Source organism: Taudactylus pleione, unplaced genomic scaffold (assembly GCF_031769625.1).
Source record: "Taudactylus pleione unplaced genomic scaffold, aTauple2 ptg001518l, whole genome shotgun sequence".
Lineage (NCBI taxonomy): Eukaryota > Metazoa > Chordata > Amphibia > Anura > Myobatrachidae > Taudactylus > Taudactylus pleione.
This window is the reverse complement of record NW_028285916.1, coordinates 821,858-843,155: the sequence shown is the minus strand read 5'-3', so window position 1 is coordinate 843,155 and position 21,298 is coordinate 821,858. Positions and strand designations below refer to the sequence as shown.

The 21,298-nt window shown below is 40.6% G+C and overlaps 1 protein-coding gene across 2 annotated transcripts in view; it reads right to left on the bottom strand.

Moving 5' to 3' along the window:
• POPDC2 (popeye domain cAMP effector 2) overlaps positions 1–21,298 on the bottom strand; it is a 173,777-nt gene that overhangs the window by 6,208 nt on the left and 146,271 nt on the right. For both annotated transcript variants that reach the window (XM_088463943.1, XM_088463942.1), the window contains exon 3: positions 2,513–2,621. In XM_088463943.1, the coding sequence (XP_088320069.1) occupies positions 2,513–2,621 (109 nt within the window). The remainder of the gene's footprint in view (positions 1–2,512; positions 2,622–21,298) is intronic.

The following is a 21,298-nucleotide window of genomic DNA, read 5'->3' as shown; positions in this document are numbered from 1 at the left end:
GCATAGACAGGAGAGAGGTGCTTGGGGGCATGGCACATGCAGGAGAGAGGTGATGGGGCGTGGCACAGGCAGGAGAAAGTTGCTGAGAGGCATGGCAAAGGCAGGAGAGAGGTGCTGGGGGTGTGGCACAGGCAGGAGAGAGGTGCTGGTAGGGTGGCACAGGCAGGAGAGAGGTGCTGGTGGGGTGGCACAGGCAGGAGAGAGGTACTGTGGTGTAGCACAGGCAGAAGAGAGGTGCTGCGGGGCGTTCCATGGCACAGGCAGAAGAGAGGTGCTGTGGGGCGTTCCATGGTACAGGCAGGAGAGAGGTTTAAGAGGCGAGGCACAGGCTGGAGAGAGGCGTTGGGGGGCATGGCACAGGCAGGAGAGAAAAGAGGTGCTGGGGAGTGGCATGGGCAGGAGAAAGGTGCTTTGGGTGTGGCATAGGTAGGAGAGAGGTGCTGGGGGATGTGGCACAGGCAGGAGAGAGGTGCTGTGGTGTGGCATAGGCAGGAGAGAGATGCTGGGGGATGTGGCACAGACAGGAGAGAGGTGCTGGGGTGTGTGGCATAGGCAGGAGAGGTGCTGGGAGTGTGGCGTAGGCAGGACAGAGGTGCTGGGGGTGTGTGGCATAGGCAGGAGAGAGGGTGCTGGGGGTGTGGCACAGGCAGGAGAGAGAGTGCTGGGGGTGTGGCACAGGCAGGAGAGAGGGTGCTGGGAGGCATGGCACAAGCTGGAGAGAGGTGCTGGGATGTGTGGCATAGACAGGAGAGAGGTGCTGGGGGCGTGGCACAAGAAAGAGAGAGGTGCTTGGGGGGCGGCAGAGGTAGGAGAGAGGCGCTGTGGGGCTACTGCAGGGTAGCACAGGCAGAAGAGAGGCGCTGTGGGGCGTTCCATGGCACAGGCAGGAGAGAGGTGCAAAGCGGTATGGTACTGGCAGGAGAGAGGTTTTAAGAGGCGTGGCACAGGCTGGAGAGAGGTGTTGGGGGGCATGGCACAGGCAGGAGAGAAAAGAGGTGCTGGGGGCATGGCATGGGCAGGAGAGAGGTGCTGGGGGTGTGGCATAGGCAGGAGAGAGGAGCTGGGGGGTGTGGCACAGGCAGGAGAGAGGTGGAGGATGTGGCACAGGCAGGAGAGAGATGCTGGGGGGTGTGGCACAGGCAGGAGAGAGGTGCTTGAGGATGTGGCACAGGCAGGAGAGAGGTGCATGGGGTGTGTGACACAAACAGGAGAGTGGAACTGGGGGGGCATGGCACCATGATTAAATCACCATACAACAAACAGCTTTTAAGATAAGGGAATGATACCTCAGCAAGTTGGTAAAACATAATCTCTGATCACAGCTTCATAAAGACATCGGGGGGGAATTAATGGCTTCTGCAATTTTAGAAAATTACCAGAAAACCAAGATTTTAAAACCTGAGTTGCTGTAAGCCGCCGCCGTAGCGATTTATCACAAGTGCAGAGTGTAACGGGCAGGGAGATGAAAATATGCCGCAAACACACCCGAAAAATACGCAAAACAATAGACGTGGCCGTGACAGGCGGCGTAGCTGCCATCACACTTATCTTGTCGGTGACCTTGGTTAAAAAAATAATAACAAAAACAACAACAAAACGTAGGCCCCTCCCTTCTCTAACAGTGTGCGCTATTCATCATCGGGTCCGCTCCTCCAGGCAAGGGGGTGGGGCCGCCAGGAGATAACTGAGCAGTCCTAGCATCTGATTGGCTGGATCCTATTATTATCCTGATTATTAACCAGCTGAACAGACTTTGGAGCGCTCGGGCCATCTGTGTTTCTCACTTAGACTATGTCACAGACAGGGACGAGGGTACAGGTAAGGTGCTAATTATTATCATTATTTTCATCAAAAATAGAGACACTACTTTATCATTTTTACAATATGGAGATGAATGATTATAAGGGAGCAAAAAATTAAAAATAATTTTAGTAGGGGTACTACTATTTTTTAAAGGGGCGTTATTTATATTTTCCTGTAAGTGGACATTATTTGTAATAAATTTTAAGGACACGGTAAACAAGTACTAATTTATTAATGGGGTAAAAAATATTTTTACGATTACTTTCCTAACCAAAGCCCAAGGAGAACACGAATTCGGCGTTCAGCTGGTTATATCTAGGAAGGCGGGGGAGGCTGCATATTCGTTTGGCCCCCATCCCTAAAGGCTGAATAGTACAGTTGGGAAACACAGCGAAACAATCGGTAACATGGAGTAACATCGGATTCATACGCACAGGTAAGGCCGGGAATTACTAACTTCAGCACACGCTATGAGGCCTCAGGCTGCGTATGGTATTGCAGTGACTAATTTATGCACGCCCTTGTAATGCCGTCCCCACGCACTGATACGCCTGCGTTCGCCCGACCACCCCCAAACGGAACTTCCTGTCAATCGTTCTGCAATGAGTCTGCGTACACACTGCGCTCTCATTCCCGATCGCGAAAATCGACCGACTGCGTGCGTCTTAGCACTTTGCAATCCTGCCTGAATCAGGCCCTATGTCCTCACCTGAAATGTTCCTTCTTCCGAGGGCCGCAGAGATTCCCACTCCGGGGAGTCCAGGAACTGATAGGGAAAGATGTAATGCAGGAACTGGCCGTCCAGACTCACAATCACCCTAATACAGAGACACAAGCACCGGGTCAGCTGCATCTCAATCTCATCCTTCCACAACCTACAATGGGAAATCGCGTCCGGTAGTGCAGACTGCGGTCATTGCTCTAACACATATGTAGTGTCGTTATTTATTACATCATAGAGTGGATAGAAAGCTGGAGCAGGCAGGGGGTAGATGGGATAGAGCAATGTTCTGCAGATCTCTACAGAGGTCAGTAATATAATAAAATCTGCATAATATAACAATATGTTTCTATCCAGGATCGATAGAACAGGGCAATGTTCTGCAGATCTCTGGAGTAGTCAGTAATGTAATAATCTGCAGAATATATCACTATGTATCTGTCAGGCGGTAGATGGAACAGAGCAATGTTCTGCAGATCTCTGGAGTAGTCAGTAATGTAATAATCTGCAGAATATATCACTATGTATCTGTCAGGCGATAGATGAAACAGAGCAATGTTCTGCAGATCTCTACAGAGGTCAGTAATGTAATAATCTGCAGAATATATAACTATCTGTCAAGCGGTAGATGGAATAGAGCAATGTTCTGCAGATCACTGGAGTAGTCAGTAATGTAATAATCTGCAGAATATAGAACAATGTATCTGTCAGGCGGTAGATGGAACAGAGCAATGTTCTGCAGATCTCTGGAGTAGTCAGTAATGTAATAATCTGCAGAATATATCACTATGTATCTGTCAGGCGGTAGATGGAACAGAGCAATGTTCTGCTGTCTCTGGAGTAGTCAGTAAAGTAATAATCTGCAGAATATATCACTATGTATCTGTCAGGCGGTAGATGGAACAGAGCAATGTTCTGCAGATCTCTGGAGTAGTCCGTAAAGTAATAATCTGCAGAATATATAACTATGTATCTGTCAGGCGGTAGATGAAACAGAGCAATGTTCTGCAGATCTCTGGAGTAGTCAGTAAAGTAATAATCTGCAGAATATATCACTATGTATCTGTCAGGCGGTAGATGAAACAGAGCAATGTTCTGCATGTCTCTGGAGTAGTCAGTAATGTAATAATCTGCAGAATATATCACTATGTATCTGTCAGGCGGTAGATGAAACAGAGCAATGTTCTGCAGATCTCTGGAGTAGTCAGTAATGTAATAATCTGCAGAATATATCACTATGTATCTGTCAGGCGGGAGATGAAACAGAGCAATGTTCTGCATGTCTCTGGAGTAGTCAGTAATGTAATAATCTGCAGAATATATCACTATGTATCTGTCAGGCGGTAGATGAAACAGAGCAATGTTCTGCATGTCTCTGGAGTAGTCAGTAATGTAATAATCTGCAGAATATATAACTATGTATCTGTCAGGCGGTAGATGAAACAGGGCAATGTTCTGCAGATCTCTGGAGTAGTCAGTAATGTAATAATCTGCAGAATATATAACTATGTATCTGTCAGGCGGTAGATGAAACAGAGCAATGTTCTGCATGTCTCTGGAGTAGTCAGTAATGTAATAATCTGCAGAATATATCACTATGTATCTGTCAGGCGGTAGATGAAACAGAGCAATGTTCTGCATGTCTCAGGAGTAGTCAGTAATGTAATAATCTGCAGAATATATAACTATGTATCTGTCAGGCGGAAGATGAAACAGGGCAATGTTCTGCAGATCTCTGGAGTAGTCAGTAATGTAATAATCTGCAGAATATATCACTATGTACCTGTCAGGGGGTAGATGAAACAGAGCAATGTTCTGCAGATCTATGGAGTAGTCAGTAATGTAATAATCTGCAGAATATATCACTATGTATCTGTCAGGTGGTAGATGAAACAGAGCAATGTTCTGCAGATCTATGGAGTAGTCAGTAATGTAATAATCTGCAGAATATATCACTATGTATCTGTCAGGTGGTAGATGAAACAGAGCAATGTTCTGCAGATCTCTGGAGTAGTCAGTAATGTAATAATCTGCAGAATATATAACTATGTATCTGTCAGGCGGTAGATGAAACAGAGCAATGTTCTGCATGTCTCTGGAGTAGTCAGTAATGTAATAATCTGCAGAATATATCACTATGTATCTGTCAGGCGGTAGATGAAACAGAGCAATGTTCTGCATGTCTCTGGAGTAGTCAGTAATGTAATAATCTGCAGAATATATAACTATGTATCTGTCAGGCGGAAGATGAAACAGGGCAATGTTCTGCAGATCTCTGGAGTAGTCAGTAATGTAATAATCTGCAGAATATATCACTATGTACCTGTCAGGGGGTAGATGAAACAGAGCAATGTTCTGCAGATCTATGGAGTAGTCAGTAATGTAATAATCTGCAGAATATATCACTATGTATCTGTCAGGTGGTAGATGAAACAGAGCAATGTTCTGCAGATCTATGGAGTAGTCAGTAATGTAATAATCTGCAGAATATATCACTATGTATCTGTCAGGTGGTAGATGAAACAGAGCAATGTTCTGCAGATCTCTGGAGTAGTCAGTAATGTAATAATCTGCAGAATATATAACTATGTATCTGTCAGGCAGTAGATGAAACAGAGCAATGTTCTGCAGATCTCTACAGAGGTCAGTAATGTAATAATCTGCAGAATATATAACTATCTGTCAAGCGGTAGATGGAATAGAGCAATGTTCTGCAGATCACTGGAGTAGTCAGTAATGTAATAATCTGCAGAATATAGAACAATGTATCTGTCAGGCGGTAGATGGAACAGAGCAATGTTCTGCAGATCTCTGGAGTAGTCAGTAATGTAATAATCTGCAGAATATATCACTATGTATCTGTCAGGCGGTAGATGAAACAGAGCAATGTTCTGCATGTCTCAGGAGTAGTCAGTAATGTAATAATCTGCAGAATATATCACTATGTATCTGTCAGGTGGTAGATGAAACAGAGCAATGTTCTGCAGATCTCTGGAGTAGTCAGTAATGTAATAATCTGCAGAATATATCACTATGTATCTGTCAGGCGGTAGATGAAACAGAGCAATGTTCTGCAGATCTCTGGAGTAGTCAGTAATGTAATAATCTGCAGAATATATAACTATGTATCTGTCAGGCAGTAGATGAAACAGAGCAATGTTCTGCAGATCTCTGGAGTAGTCAGTAATGTAATAATCTGCAGAATGTATAACTATGTACCTGTCAGGCGGTAGATGAAACAGAGCAATGTTCTGCAGATCACTGGAGTAGTCAGTAATGTAATAATCTGCAGAATGTATCACTATGTATCTGTCAGGCGGTAGATGAAAGAGCAATGTTCTGCAGATCTCTGGAGTAGTCAGTAATGTAATAATCTGCAGAATATATCACTATGTATCTGTCAGGCAGTAGATGAAACAGAGCAATGTTCTGCAGATCTCTGGAGTAGTCAGTAATGTAATAATCTGCAGAATATATCATTATGTATCTGTCAGGCGGTAGATGAAACAGAGCAATGTTCTGCAGATCTCTGGAGTAGTCAGTAATGTAATAATCTGCAGAATATATCACTATGTATCTGTCAGGCGGTAGATGAAACAGAGCAATGTTCTGCAGATCTCTGGAGTAGTCAGTAATGTAATAATCTGCAGAATATATCACTATGTATCCGTCAGGCGGTAGATGAAACAGAGCAATGTTCTGCAGATCTCTGGAGTAGTCAGTAATGTAATAATCTGCAGAATATATCACTATGTAGCTGTCAGGCGGTAGATGAAACAGAGCAATGTTCTGCAGATCTCTGGAGTAGTCAGTAATGTAATAATCTGCAGAATATATCACTATGTATCTGTCAGGCGGTAGATGGAACAGAGCAATGTTCTGCAGATCTCTGGAGTAGTCAGTAATGTAATAATCTGCAGAATATATCACTATGTATCTGTCAGGCGGTAGATGAAACAGAGCAATGTTCTGCAGATTTCTGGAGTAGTCAGTAATGTAATAATCTGCAGAATATATCACTATGTATCTGTCAGGCGGTAGATGAAACAGAGCAATGTTCTGCAGATCTCTGGAGTAGTCAGTAATGTAATAATCTGCAGAATATATCATTATGTATCTGTCAGGCGGTAGATGAAACAGAGCAATGTTCTGCATGTCTCTGGAGTAGTCAGTAATGTAATAATCTGCAGAATATATCACTATGTATCTGTCAGGCGGTAGATGAAACAGAGCAATGTTCTGCATGTCTCAGGAGTAGTCAGTAATGTAATAATCTGCAGAATATATAACTATGTATCTGTCAGGCGGAAGATGAAACAGGGCAATGTTCTGCAGATCTCTGGAGTAGTCAGTAATGTCATAATCTGCAGAATATATCACTATGTACCTGTCAGGGGGTAGATGAAACAGAGCAATGTTCTGCAGATCTATGGAGTAGTCAGTAATGTAATAATCTGCAGAATATATCACTATGTATCTGTCAGGTGGTAGATGAAACAGAGCAATGTTCTGCAGATCTATAGAGTAGTCAGTAATGTAATAATCTGCAGAATATATCACTATGTATCTGTCAGGTGGTAGATGAAACAGAGCAATGTTCTGCAGATCTCTGGAGTAGTCAGTAATGTAATAATCTGCAGAATATATAACTATGTATCTGTCAGGCAGTAGATGAAACAGAGCAATGTTCTGCAGATCTCTACAGAGGTCAGTAATGTAATAATCTGCAGAATATATAACTATCTGTCAAGCGGTAGATGGAATAGAGCAATGTTCTGCAGATCACTGGAGTAGTCAGTAATGTAATAATCTGCAGAATATAGAACAATGTATCTGTCAGGCGGTAGATGGAACAGAGCAATGTTCTGCAGATCTCTGGAGTAGTCAGTAATGTAATAATCTGCAGAATATATCACTATGTATCTGTCAGGCGGTAGATGAAACAGAGCAATGTTCTGCATGTCTCAGGAGTAGTCAGTAATGTAATAATCTGCAGAATATATCACTATGTATCTGTCAGGTGGTAGATGAAACAGAGCAATGTTCTGCAGATCTCTGGAGTAGTCAGTAATGTAATAATCTGCAGAATATATCACTATGTATCTGTCAGGCGGTAGATGAAACAGAGCAATGTTCTGCAGATCTCTGGAGTAGTCAGTAATGTAATAATCTGCAGAATATATAACTATGTATCTGTCAGGCAGTAGATGAAACAGAGCAATGTTTTGCAGATCTCTGGAGTAGTCAGTAATGTAATAATCTGCAGAATGTATAACTATGTACCTGTCAGGCGGTAGATGAAACAGAGCAATGTTCTGCAGATCACTGGAGTAGTCAGTAATGTAATAATCTGCAGAATGTATCACTATGTATCTGTCAGGCGGTAGATGAAAGAGCAATGTTCTGCAGATCTCTAGAGTAGTCAGTAATGTAATAATCTGCAGAATATATCACTATGTATCTGTCAGGCAGTAGATGAAACAGAGCAATGTTCTGCAGATCTCTGGAGTAGTCAGTAATGTAATAATCTGCAGAATATATCATTATGTATCTGTCAGGCGGTAGATGAAACAGAGCAATGTTCTGCAGATCTCTGGAGTAGTCAGTAATGTAATAATCTGCAGAATATATCACTATGTATCTGTCAGGCGGTAGATGAAACAGAGCAATGTTCTGCAGATCTCTGGAGTAGTCTGTAATGTAATAATCTGCAGAATATATCACTATGTATCCGTCAGGCGGTAGATGAAACAGAGCAATGTTCTGCAGATCTCTGGAGTAGTCAGTAATGTAATAATCTGCAGAATATATCACTATGTAGCTGTCAGGCGGTAGATGAAACAGAGCAATGTTCTGCAGATCTCTGGAGTAGTCAGTATTGTAATAATCTGCAGAATATATCACTATGTATCTGTCAGGCGGTAGATGGAACAGAGCAATGTTCTGCATTTCTCTGGAGTAGTCAGTAATGTAATAAACTGCAGAATATATCATTATGTATCTGTCAGGCGGTAGATGAAACAGAGCAATGTTCTGCAGATCTCTGGAGTAGTCAGTAATGTAATAATCTGCAGAATATATCACTATGTATCTGTCAGGCGGTAGATGAAACAGAGCAATGTTCTGCAGATCTCTGGAGTAGTCAGTAATGTAATAATCTGCAGAATATATCACTATGTATCTGTCAGGCGGGAGATGAAACAGAGCAATGTTCTGCATGTCTCTGGAGTAGTCAGTAATGTAATAATCTGCAGAATATATCACTATGTATCTGTCAGGCGGTAGATGAAACAGAGCAAATGTTCTGCATGTCTCTGGAGTAGTCAGTAATGTAATAATCTGCAGAATATATAACTATGTATCTGTCAGGCGGTAGATGGAACAGAGCAATGTTCTGCAGTCTCTGGAGTAGTCAGTAATGTAATAATCTGCAGAATATATCACTATGTATCTGTCAGGCGGTAGATGAAACAGGGCAATGTTCTGCAGATCTCTGGAGTAGTCAGTAATGTAATAATCTGCAGAATATATAACTATGTATCTGTCAGGCGGTAGATGAAACAGAGCAATGTTCTGCATGTCTCTGGAGTAGTCAGTAATGTAATAATCTGCAGAATATATCACTATGTATCTGTCAGGCGGTAGATGAAACAGAGCAATGTTCTGCATGTCTCTGGAGTAGTCAGTAATGTAATAATCTGCAGAATATATAACTATGTATCTGTCAGGCGGTAGATGAAACAGGGCAATGTTCTGCAGATCTCTGGAGTAGTCAGTAATGTAATAATCTGCAGAATATATCACTATGTATCTGTCAGGCGGTAGATGAAACAGAGCAATGTTCTGCAGATCTCTGGAGTAGTCAGTAATGTAATAATCTGCAGAATATATCACTATGTATCTGTCAGGCGGTAGATGAAACAGAGCAATGTTCTGCAGATCTCTGGAGTAGTCAGTAATGTAATAATCTACAGAATATATAACTATGTATCTGTCAGGGGGTATATGGAACAGAGCAATGTTCTGCAGATCTCTGGAGTAGTCAGTAATGTAATAATCTGCAGAATATATATAACTATGTACCTGTTAGGCGGTAGATGGAACAGAGCAATGTTCTGCAGATCTCTGGAGTAGTCAGTAATGTAATAATCTGCAGAATATATCACTATGTATCTGTCAGGCGATAGATGGAGCAGAGCAATGTTCTGCAGATCTCTGGAGTAGTCAGTAATGTAATAATCTGCAGGATTTATCACTATGTATCTGTCAGGGGGTAGATGGAACAGAGCAATGTTCTGCAGATCTCTGGAGTAGTCAGTAATGTTATAATGTGCAGAATATATAACTATGTATCTGTCAGGCGGTAGATGAAACAGAGCAATGTTCTGCAGATCTCTGGAGTAGTCAGTAATGTAATAATCTGCAGAATATATCACTATGTATCTGTCAGGCGGTAGATGAAACAGAGCAATGTTCTGCAGATCTCTGGAGTAGTCAGTAATGTAATAATCTGCAGAATATATCACTATGTATCTGTCAGGCGATAGATGGAGCAGAGCAATGTTCTGCAGATCTCTGGAGTAGTCAGTAATGTTATAATGTGCAGAATATATAACTATGTATCTGTCAGGCGGTAGATGAAACAGAGCAATGTTCTGCAGATCTCTGGAGTAGTCAGTAATGTAATAATCTGCAGAATATATCACTATGTATCTGTCAGGCGATAGATGGAGCAGAGCAATGTTCTGCAGATCTCTGGAGTAGTCAGTAATATAATGTGCAGAATATATCACTATGTATCTGTCAGGCGGTAGATGAAACAGAGCAATGTTCTGCATGTCTCTGGAGTAGTCAGTAATGTAATAATCTGCAGAATATATAACTATGTATCTGTCAGGCGGTAGATGAAACAGGGCAATGTTCTGCAGATCTCTGGAGTAGTCAGTAATGTAATAATCTGCAGAATATATCACTATGTATCTGTCAGGCGGTAGATGAAACAGAGCAATGTTCTGCAGATCTCTGGAGTAGTCAGTATTTTAATAATCTGCAGAATATATCACAATGTATCTATCAGGCGGTAGATGAAACAGAGCAATGTTCTGCAGATCTCTGGAGTAGTCAGTAATGTAATAATCTACAGAATATATAACTATGTATCTGTCAGGGGGCATATGGAACAGAGCAATGTTCTGCAGATCTCTGGAGTAGTCAGTAATGTAATAATCTGCAGAATATATAACTAGATATCTGTCAGGGGGTATATGGAATAGAGCAATGCTCTGCAGATCTCTGGAGTAGTGTAATAATCTGCAGAATATATCACTATGTACCTGTCAGGCGGTAGATGGAACAGAGCAATGTTCTGCAGATCTCTGGAGTAGTCAGTAATGTAATAATCTGCAGAATATATCACTATGTATCTGTCAGGCGATAGATGGAGCAGAGCAATGTTCTGCAGATCTCTGGAGTAGTCAGTAATGTAATAATCTGCAGAATATATCACTATGTATCTGTCAGGCGGTATATGGAACAGAGCAATGTTCTGCAGATCTCTGGAGTAGTCAGTAATGTAATAATCTGCAGAATATATCACTATGTATCTGTCAGGCGGTAGATGAAACAGAGCAATGTTCTGCAGATCTCTGGAGTAGTCAGTAATGTAATAATCTGCAGAATATATCACTATGTATCTGTCAGGCGGTAGATGGAACAGAGCAATGTTCTGCAGATCTCTGGAGTAGTCAGTAATGTAATAATCTGCAGAATATATCACTATGTATCTGTCAGGCGGTAGATGAAACAGAGCAATGTTCTGCAGATCTCTGGAGTAGTCAGTAATGTAATAATCTGCAGAATATATCACTATGTATCTGTCAGGCGGTAGATGAAACAGAGCAATGTTCTGCAGATCTCTGGAGTAGTCAGTAATGTAATAATCTGCAGAATATATCACTATGTATCTGTCAGGCGGTAGATGAAACAGAGCAATGTTCTGCAGATCTCTGGAGTAGTCAGTAATGTAATAATCTGCAGAATATATCACTATGTATCTGTCAGGCGGTAGATGAAACAGAGCAATGTTCTGCAGATCTCTGGAGTAGTCAGTAATGTAATAATCTGCAGAATATATCACTATGTATCTGTCAGGCGGTAGATGGAACAGAGCAATGTTCTGCAGTCTCTGGAGTAGTCAGTAATGTAATAATCTGCAGAATATATCACTATGTATCTGTCAGGCGGTAGATGGAACTGAGCAATGTTCTGCAGATCTCTGGAGTAGTCAGTAATGTAATAATCTGCAGAATATATCATTATGTATCTGTCAGGCGGCAGATGAAACAGAGCAATGTTCTGCAGATCTCTGGAGTAGTCAGTAATGTAATAATCTGCAGAATATATCACTATGTATCTGTCAGGCGGTAGATGAACAGAGCAATGTTCTGCAGATCTCTAGAGTTGTCAGTAATGTAATAATCTGCAGAATATATCACTATGTATCTGTCAGGCGATAGATGGAACAGAGCAATGTTCTGCAGATCTCTGGAGTAGTCAGTAATGTAATAATCTGCAGAATATATCACTATGTATCTGTCAGGCGGTAGATGGAACAGAGCAATGTTCTGCAGATCTCTGGAGTAGTCAGTAATGTAATAATCTGCAGAATATATCACTATGTATCTATCAGGCGGTAGATGGAACAGAGCAATGTTCTGCAGATCTCTACAGAGGTCAGTAATGTAATAATCTGCAGAATATATCACTATGTATCTGTCAGGCGGTAGATGGAACAGAGCAATGTTCTGCAGATCTCTACAGAGGTCAGTAATGTAATAATCTGCAGAATATATAACTATCTGTCAAGCGGTAGATGGAACAGAGCAATGTTCTGCAGATCACTGGAGTAGTCAGTAATGTAATAATCTGCAGAATATATCACTATGTATCTGTCAGGCGGTAGATGGAACAGAGCAATGTTCTGCAGATCTCTGGAGTAGTCAGTAATGTAATAATCTGCAGAATATATCACTATGTATCTGTCAGGCGGTAGATGAATCAGAGCAATGTTCTGCAGATCTCTGGAGTAGTCAGTAATGTAATAATCTGCAGAATATATCACTATGTATCTGTCAGGCGGTAGATGAAACAGAGCAATGTTCTGCATGTCTCTGGAGTAGTCAGTAATGTAATAATCTGCAGAATATATCACTATGTATCTGTCAGGCGGTAGATGAAACAGAGCAATGTTCTGCAGATCTCTGGAGTAGTCAGTAATGTAATAATCTGCAGAATATATTACTATGTATCTGTCAGGCGGTAGATGAAACAGAGCAATGTTCTGCAGTCTCTGGAGTAGTCAGTAATGTAATAATCTGCAGAATATATCACTATGTATCTGTCAGGCGGTAGATGAAACAGGGCAATGTTCTGCAGATCTCTGGAGTAGTCAGTAATGTAATAATCTGCAGAATATATCACTATGTATCTGTCAGGCGGTAGATGAAACAGAGCAATGTTCTGCAGATCTCTGGAGTAGTCAGTAATGTAATAATCTGCAGAATATATCACTATGTATCTATCAGGCAGTAGATGGAACAGAGCAATGTTCTGCAGATCTCTGGAGTAGTCAGTAATGTAATAATCTACAGAATATATAACTATGTATCTGTCAGGGGGTATATGGAACAGAGCAATGTTCTGCAGATCTCTGGAGTAGTCAGTAATGTAATAATCTGCAGAATATATCACTAGATATCTGTCAGGGGGTATATGGAACAGAGCAATGTTCTGCAGATCTCTGGAGTAGTCAGTAATGTAATAATCTGCAGAATATATCACTATGTATCTGTCAGGCGGTAGATGGAACAGAGCAATGTTCTGCAGTCTCTGGAGTAGTCAGTAATGTAATAATCTGCAGAATATATAACTATGTATCTGTCAGGCGGTAGATAGAACAGAGCAATGTTCTGCAGTCTCTGGAGTAGTCAGTAATGTAATAATCTGTAGAAGATATCACTATGTATCTGTCAGGCGGTAGATGAAACAGGGCAATGTTCTGCAGATCTCTGGAGTAGTCAGTAATGTAATAATCTGCAGAATATATCACTATGTATCTGTCAGGCGGTGGATGAAACAGAGCAATGTTCTGCAGATTTCTGGAGTAGTCAGTAATGTAATAATCTGCAGAATATATCACTATGTATCTGTCAGGCGGTAGATGAAACAGAGCAATGTTCTGCAGATCTCTGCAGTAGTCAGTAATGTAATAATCTGCAGAATATATCACTATGTATCTGTCAGGCGATAGATGGAACAGAGCAATGTTCTGCAGATCTCTGGAGTAGTCAGTAATGTAATAATCTGCAGAATATATCACTATGTATCTGTCAGGCGGTAGAAGAAACAGAGCAATGTTCTGCAGTCTCTGGAGTAGTCAGTAATGTAATAATCTGCAGAATATAACACTATGTATCTGTCAGGCGGTAGATGAAACAGGGCAATGTTCTGCAGATCTCTGGAGTAGTCAGTAATGTAATAATCTGCAGAATATATCACTATGTATCTGTCAGGCGGTAGATGAAACAGAGCAATGTTCTGCAGATCTCTGGAGTAGTCAGTAATGTAATAATCTGCAGAATATATCACTATGTATCTGTCAGGCGGTAGATGAAACAGAGCAATGTTCTGCAGATCTCTGGAGTAGTCAGTAATGTAATAATCTGCAGAATATATCACTATGAATCTATCAGGCAGTAGATGGAACAGAGCAATGTTCTGCAGATCTCTGGAGTAGTCAGTAATGTAATAATCTGCAGAATATATCACTAGATATCTGTCAGGGGGTATATGGAACAGAGCAATGTTCTGCAGATCTCTGGAGTAGTCAGTAAAGTAATAATCTGCAGAATATATCACTATGTATCTGTCAGGCGGTAGATGAAACAGAGCAATGTTCTGCAGATCTCTGGAGTAGTCAGTAATGTAATAATCTGCAGAATATATCACTATGTATCTGTCAGGCGGTAGATGAAACAGAGCAATGTTCTGCAGATCTCTGGAGTAGTCAGTAATGTAATAATCTGCAGAATATATCACTATGTATCTGTCAGGCGGTAGATGGAACAGAGCAATGTTCTGCAGATCTCTGGAGTAGTCAGTAATGTAATAATCTGCAGAATATATCACTATGTATCTGTCAGGCGGTAGATGAAACAGAGCAATGTTCTGCAGATCTCTGGAGTAGTCAGTAATGTAATAATCTGCAGAATATATCACTATGTATCTGTCAAGCGATAGATGGAACAGAGCAATGTTCTGCAGATCTCTGGAGTAGTCAGTAATGTAATAATCTGCAGAATATATCACTATGTATCTGTCAGGCGGTAGATGAAACAGAGCAATGTTCTGCAGATCTCTGGAGTAGTCAGTAATGTAATAATCTGCAGAATATATCACTATGTATCTGTCAGGCGGTAGATGAAACAGAGTAATGTTCTGCAGATCTCTGGAGTAGTCAGTAATGTAATAATCTGCAGAATATATCACTATGTATCTATCAGGCGGTAGATGGAACAGAGCAATGTTCTGCAGATCTCTGGAGTAGTCAGTAATGTAATAATCTGCAGAATATATCACTAGATATCTGTCAGGGGGCATATGGAACAGAGCAATGTTCTGCAGATCTCTGGAGTAGTCAGTAATGTAATAATCTGCAGAATATATCACTATGTATCTGTCAGGGGGTATATGGAACAGAGCAATGTTCTGCAGATCTCTACAGAGGTCAGTAATGTAATAATCTGCAGAATATATAACTATCTGTCAAGCGGTAGATGGAACAGAGCAATGTTCTGCAGATCACTGGAGTAGTCAGTAATGTAATAATCTGCAGAATATATCACTATGTATCTGTCAGGGGGTATATGGAACAGAGCAATGTTCTGCAGATCTCTGGAGTAGTCAGTAATGTAATAATCTGCAGAATATATAACTAGATATCTGTCAGGCGGTAGATGGAACAGAGCAATGTTCTGCAGATCTCTGGAGTAGTCAGTAATGTAATAATCTGCAGAATATATCACTATGTATCTGTCAGGCGGTAGATGGAACAGAGCAATGTTCTGCAGATCTCTGGAGTAGTCAGTAATGTAATAATCTGCAGAATATATCACTATGTATCTGTCAGGCGGTAGATGGAACAGAGCAATGTTCTGCAGATCTCTGGAGTAGTCAGTAATGTAATAATCTGCAGAATATATAACTATGTATCTGTCAGGGGGTAGATGGAACAGAGCAATGTTCTGCAGATCTCTGGAGTAGTCAGTAATGTAATAATCTACAGAATATATAACTATGTATCTGTCAGGGGGTATATGGAACAGAGCAATGTTCTGCAGATCTCTGGAGTAGTCAGTAATGTAATAATCTGCAGAATATATCACTATGTATCTATAAGGCGGTAGATGGAAAAGAGCAATGTTCTGCAGATCTCTGGAGTAGTCAGTAATGTAATAATCTGCAGAATATATAACTATGTATCTGTCAGGGGGTAGATGGAACAGAGCAATGTTCTGCAGATCTCTGGAGTAGTCAGTAATGTAATAATCTGCAGAATATATCACTATGTATCTATCAGGCAGTAGATGGAACAGAGCAATGTTCTGCAGATCTCTGGAGTAGTCAGTAATGTAATAATCTGCAGAATATATAACTATGTATCTGTCAGGGGGTAGATGGAACAGAGCAATGTTCTGCAGATCTCTGGAGTAGTCAGTAATGTAATAATCTACAGAATATATAACTATGTATCTGTCAGGGGGTATATGGAACAGAGCAATGTTCTGCAGATCTCTGGAATAGTCAGTAATGTAATAATCTGCAGAATATATCACTATGTATCTATCAGGCGGTAGATGGAAAAGAGCAATGTTCTGCAGATCTCTGGAGTAGTCAGTAATGTAATAATCTGCAGAATATATAACTATCTGTCAAGCGGTAGATGGAACAGAGCAATGTTCTGCAGATCACTGGAGTAGTCAGTAATGTAATAATCTGCAGAATATATCACTATGTATCTGTCAGGCGGTAGATGGAACAGAGCAATGTTCTGCAGATCTCTGGAGTAGTCAGTAATGTAATAATCTGCAGAATATATCACTATGTATCTGTCAGGCGGTAGATGAATCAGAGCAATGTTCTGCAGATCTCTGGAGTAGTCAGTAATGTAATAATCTGCAGAATATATCACTATGTATCTGTCAGGCGGTAGATGAAACAGAGCAATGTTCTGCATGTCTGGAGTAGTCAGTAATGTAATAATCTGCAGAATATATCACTATGTATCTGTCAGGCGGTAGATGAAACAGAGCAATGTTCTGCAGATCTCTGGAGTAGTCAGTAATGTAATAATCTGCAGAATATATTACTATGTATCTGTCAGGCGGTAGATGAAACAGAGCAATGTTCTGCAGTCTCTGGAGTAGTCAGTAATGTAATAATCTGCAGAATATATCACTATGTATCTGTCAGGCGGTAGATGAAACAGGGCAATGTTCTGCAGATCTCTGGAGTAGTCAGTAATGTAATAATCTGCAGAATATATCACTATGTATCTGTCAGGCGGTAGATGAAACAGAGCAATGTTCTGCAGATCTCTGGAGTAGTCAGTAATGTAATAATCTGCAGAATATATCACTATGTATCTGTCAGGCGGTAGATGAAACAGAGCAATGTTCTGCAGATCTCTGGAGTAGTCAGTATTTTAATAATCTGCAGAATATATCACTATGTATCTATCAGGCAGTAGATGGAACAGAGCAATGTTCTGCAGATCTCTGGAGTAGTCAGTAATGTAATAATCTACAGAATATATAACTATGTATCTGTCAGGGGGTATATGGAACAGAGCAATGTTCTGCAGATCTCTGGAGTAGTCAGTAATGTAATAATCTGCAGAATATATCACTAGATATCTGTCAGGGGGTATATGGAACAGAGCACTGTTCTGCAGATCTCTGGAGTAGTCAGTAATGTAATAATCTGCAGAATATATCACTATGTATCTGTCAGGCGGTAGATGGAACAGAGCAATGTTCTGCAGTCTCTGGAGTAGTCAGTAATGTAATAATCTGCAGAATATATCACTATGTATCTGTCAGGCGGTAGATGGAACAGAGCAATGTTCTGCAGTCTCTGGAGTAGTCAGTAATGTAATAATCTGCAGAATATATAACTATGTATCTGTCAGGCGGTAGATAGAACAGAGCAATGTTCTGCAGTCTCTGGAGTAGTCAGTAATGTAATAATCTGTAGAATATATCACTATGTATCTGTCAGGCGGTAGATGAATCAGAGCAATGTTCTGCAGATCTCTGGAGTAGTCAGTAATGTAATAATCTGCAGAATATATCACTATGTATCTGTCAGGCGGTAGATGAAACAGAGCAATGTTCTGCATGTCTCTGGAGTAGTCAGTAATGTAATAATCTGCAGAATATATCACTATGTATCTGTCAGGCGGTAGATGAAACAGAGCAATGTTCTGCAGATCTCTGGAGTAGTCAGTAATGTAATAATCTGCAGAATATATTACTATGTATCTGTCAGGCGGTAGATGAAACAGAGCAATGTTCTGCAGTCTCTGGAGTAGTCAGTAATGTAATAATCTGCAGAATATATCACTATGTATCTGTCAGGCGGTAGATGAAACAGGGCAATGTTCTGCAGATTTCTGGAGTAGTCAGTAATGTAATAATCTGCAGAATATATCACTATGTATCTGTCAGGTGGTAGATGAAACAGAGCAATGTTCTGCAGATCTCTGGAGTAGTCAGTAATGTAATAATCTGCAGAATATATCACTATGTATCTGTCAGGCGGTAGATGAAACAGAGCAATGTTCTGCAGATCTCTGGAGTAGTCAGTAATGTAATAATCTGCAGAATATATCACTATGTATCTATCAGGCAGTAGATGGAACAGAGCAATGTTCTGCAGATCTCTGGAGTAGTCAGTAATGTAATAATCTACAGAATATATAACTATGTATCTGTCAGGGGGTATATGGAACAGAGCAATGTTCTGCAGATCTCTGGAGTAGTCAGTAATGTAATAATCTGCAGAATATATCATTATGTATCTGTCAGGCAGTAGATGAAACAGAGCAATGTTCTGCAGATCTCTGGAGTAGTCAGTAATGTAATAATCTGCAGAATATATCACTAGATATCTGTCAGGGGGTATATGGAACAGAGCAATGTTCTGCAGATCTCTGGAGTAGTCAGTAATGTAATAATCTGCAGAATATATCACTCTGTATCTGTCAGGCGGTAGATGGAACAGAGCAATGTTCTGCAGTCTCTGGAGTAGTCAGTAATGTAATAATCTGCAGAATATATAACTATGTATCTGTCAGGCGGTAGATAGAACAGAGCAATGTTCTGCAGTCTCTGGAGTAGTCAGTAATGTAATAATCTGTAGAATATATCACTATGTATCTGTCAGGCGGTAGATGAAACAGGGCAATGTTCTGCAGATCTCTGGAGTAGTCAGTAATGTAATAATCTGCAGAATATATCACTATGTATCTGTCAGGCGGTAGATGAAACAGAGCAATGTTCTGCAGATCTCTGGAGTAGTCAGTAATGTAATAATCTAAAGAATATATCACTATGTATCTGTCAGGCGGTAGATGAAACAGAGCAATGTTCTGCAGATCTCTGGAGTAGTCAGTAATGTAATAATCTGCAGAATATATCACTATGTATCTGTCAGGCGATAGATGGAACAGAGCAATGTTCTGCAGATCTCTGGAGTAGTCAGTAATGTAATAATCTGCAGAATATATCACTATGTATCTGTCAGGCGGTAGATGAAACAGAGGAATGTTCTGCAGATCTCTGGAGTAGTCAGTAATGTAATAATCTGCAGAATATATCACTATGTATCTATCAGGCGGTAGATGGAACAGAGCAATGTTCTGCAGATCTCTGGAGTAGTCAGTAATGTAATAATCTGCAGAATATATCACTAGATATCTGTCAGGGGGTATATGGAACAGAGCAATGTTCTGCAGATCACTGGAGTAGTCAGTAATGTAATAATCTGCAGAATATATCACTATGTATCTGTCAGGCGGTATATGGAACAGAGCAATGTTCTGCAGATCTCTGGAGTAGTCAGTAATGTAATAATCTGCAGAATATATCACTATGTATCTGTCAGGCGGTAGATGAAACAGAGCAATGTTCTGCAGATCTCTGGAGTAGTCAGTAATGTAATAATCTGCAGAATATATCACTATGTATCTGTCAGGCGGTAGATGGAACAGAGCAATGTTCTGCAGATCTCTGGAGTAGTCAGTAATGTAATAATCTGCAGAATATATCACTATGTATCTGTCAGGCGGTAGATAAAACAGAGCAATGTTCTGCAGATCTCTGGAGTAGTCAGTAATGTAATAATCTGCAGAATATATCACTATGTATCTGTCAGGCGGTAGATGAAACAGAGCAATGTTCTGCAGATCTCTGGAGTAGTCAGTAATGTAATAATCTGCAGAATATATCACTATGTATCTGTCAGGCGGTAGATGAAACAGAGCAATGTTCTGCAGATCTCTGGAGTAGTCAGTAATGTAATAATCTGCAGAATATATCACTATGTATCTGTCAGGCGGTAGATGAAACAGAGCAATGTTCTGCAGATCTCTGGAGTAGTCAGTAATGTAATAATCTGCAGAATATATCACTATGTATCTGTCAGGCGGTAGATGGAACAGAGCAATGTTCTGCAGTCTCTGGAGTAGTCAGTAATGTAATAATCTGCAGAATATATCACTATGTATCTATCAGGCGGTAGATGGAACAGAGCAATGTTCTGCAGATCACTGGAGTAGTCAGTAATGTAATAATCTGCAGAATATATCACTATGTATCTGTCAGGCGGTAGATGGAACAGAGCAATGTTCTGCAGATCTCTGGAGTAGTCAGTAATGTAATAATCTGCAGAATATATCACTATGTATCTGTCAGGCGGTAGATGAAACAGAGCAATGTTCTGCAGATCTCTGGAGTAGTCAGTAATTTTATAATCTGCAGAATATATCACTATGTATCTGTCAGGCGGTAGATGGAACAGAGCAATGTTCTGCAGATCTCTGGAGTAGTCAGTAATGTAATAATCTGCAGAATATATCACTACGTATCTGTCAGGCGGTAGATGAAACAGAGCAATGTTCTGCATGTCTCTGGAGTAGTCAGTAATGTAATAATCTGCAGAATATATCACTATGTATCTGTCAGGCGGTAGATGAAACAGAGCAATGTTCTGCAGATCTCTGGAGTAGTCAGTAATGTAATAATCTGCAGAATATATCACTATGTATCTGTCAGGCGGTAGATGAAACAGAGCAATGTTCTGCAGTCTCTGGAGTAGTCAGTAATGTAATAATCTGCAGAATATATAACTATGTATCTGTCAGGCGGTAGATGGAACAGAGCAATGTTCTGCAGATCTCTGGAGTAGTCAGTAATGTAATAATCTGCAGAATATATCACTATGTATCTGTCAGGCGGTAGATGAAACAGAGCAATGTTCTGCAGATCTCTGGAGTAGTCAGTAATGTAATAATCTGCAGAATATATCACTATGTATCTGTCAGGCAGTAGATGGAACAGAGCAATGTTCTGCAGATCTCTGGAGTAGTCAGTAATGTAATAATCTACAGAATATATAACTATGTATCTGTCAGGGGGTATATGGAACAGAGCAATG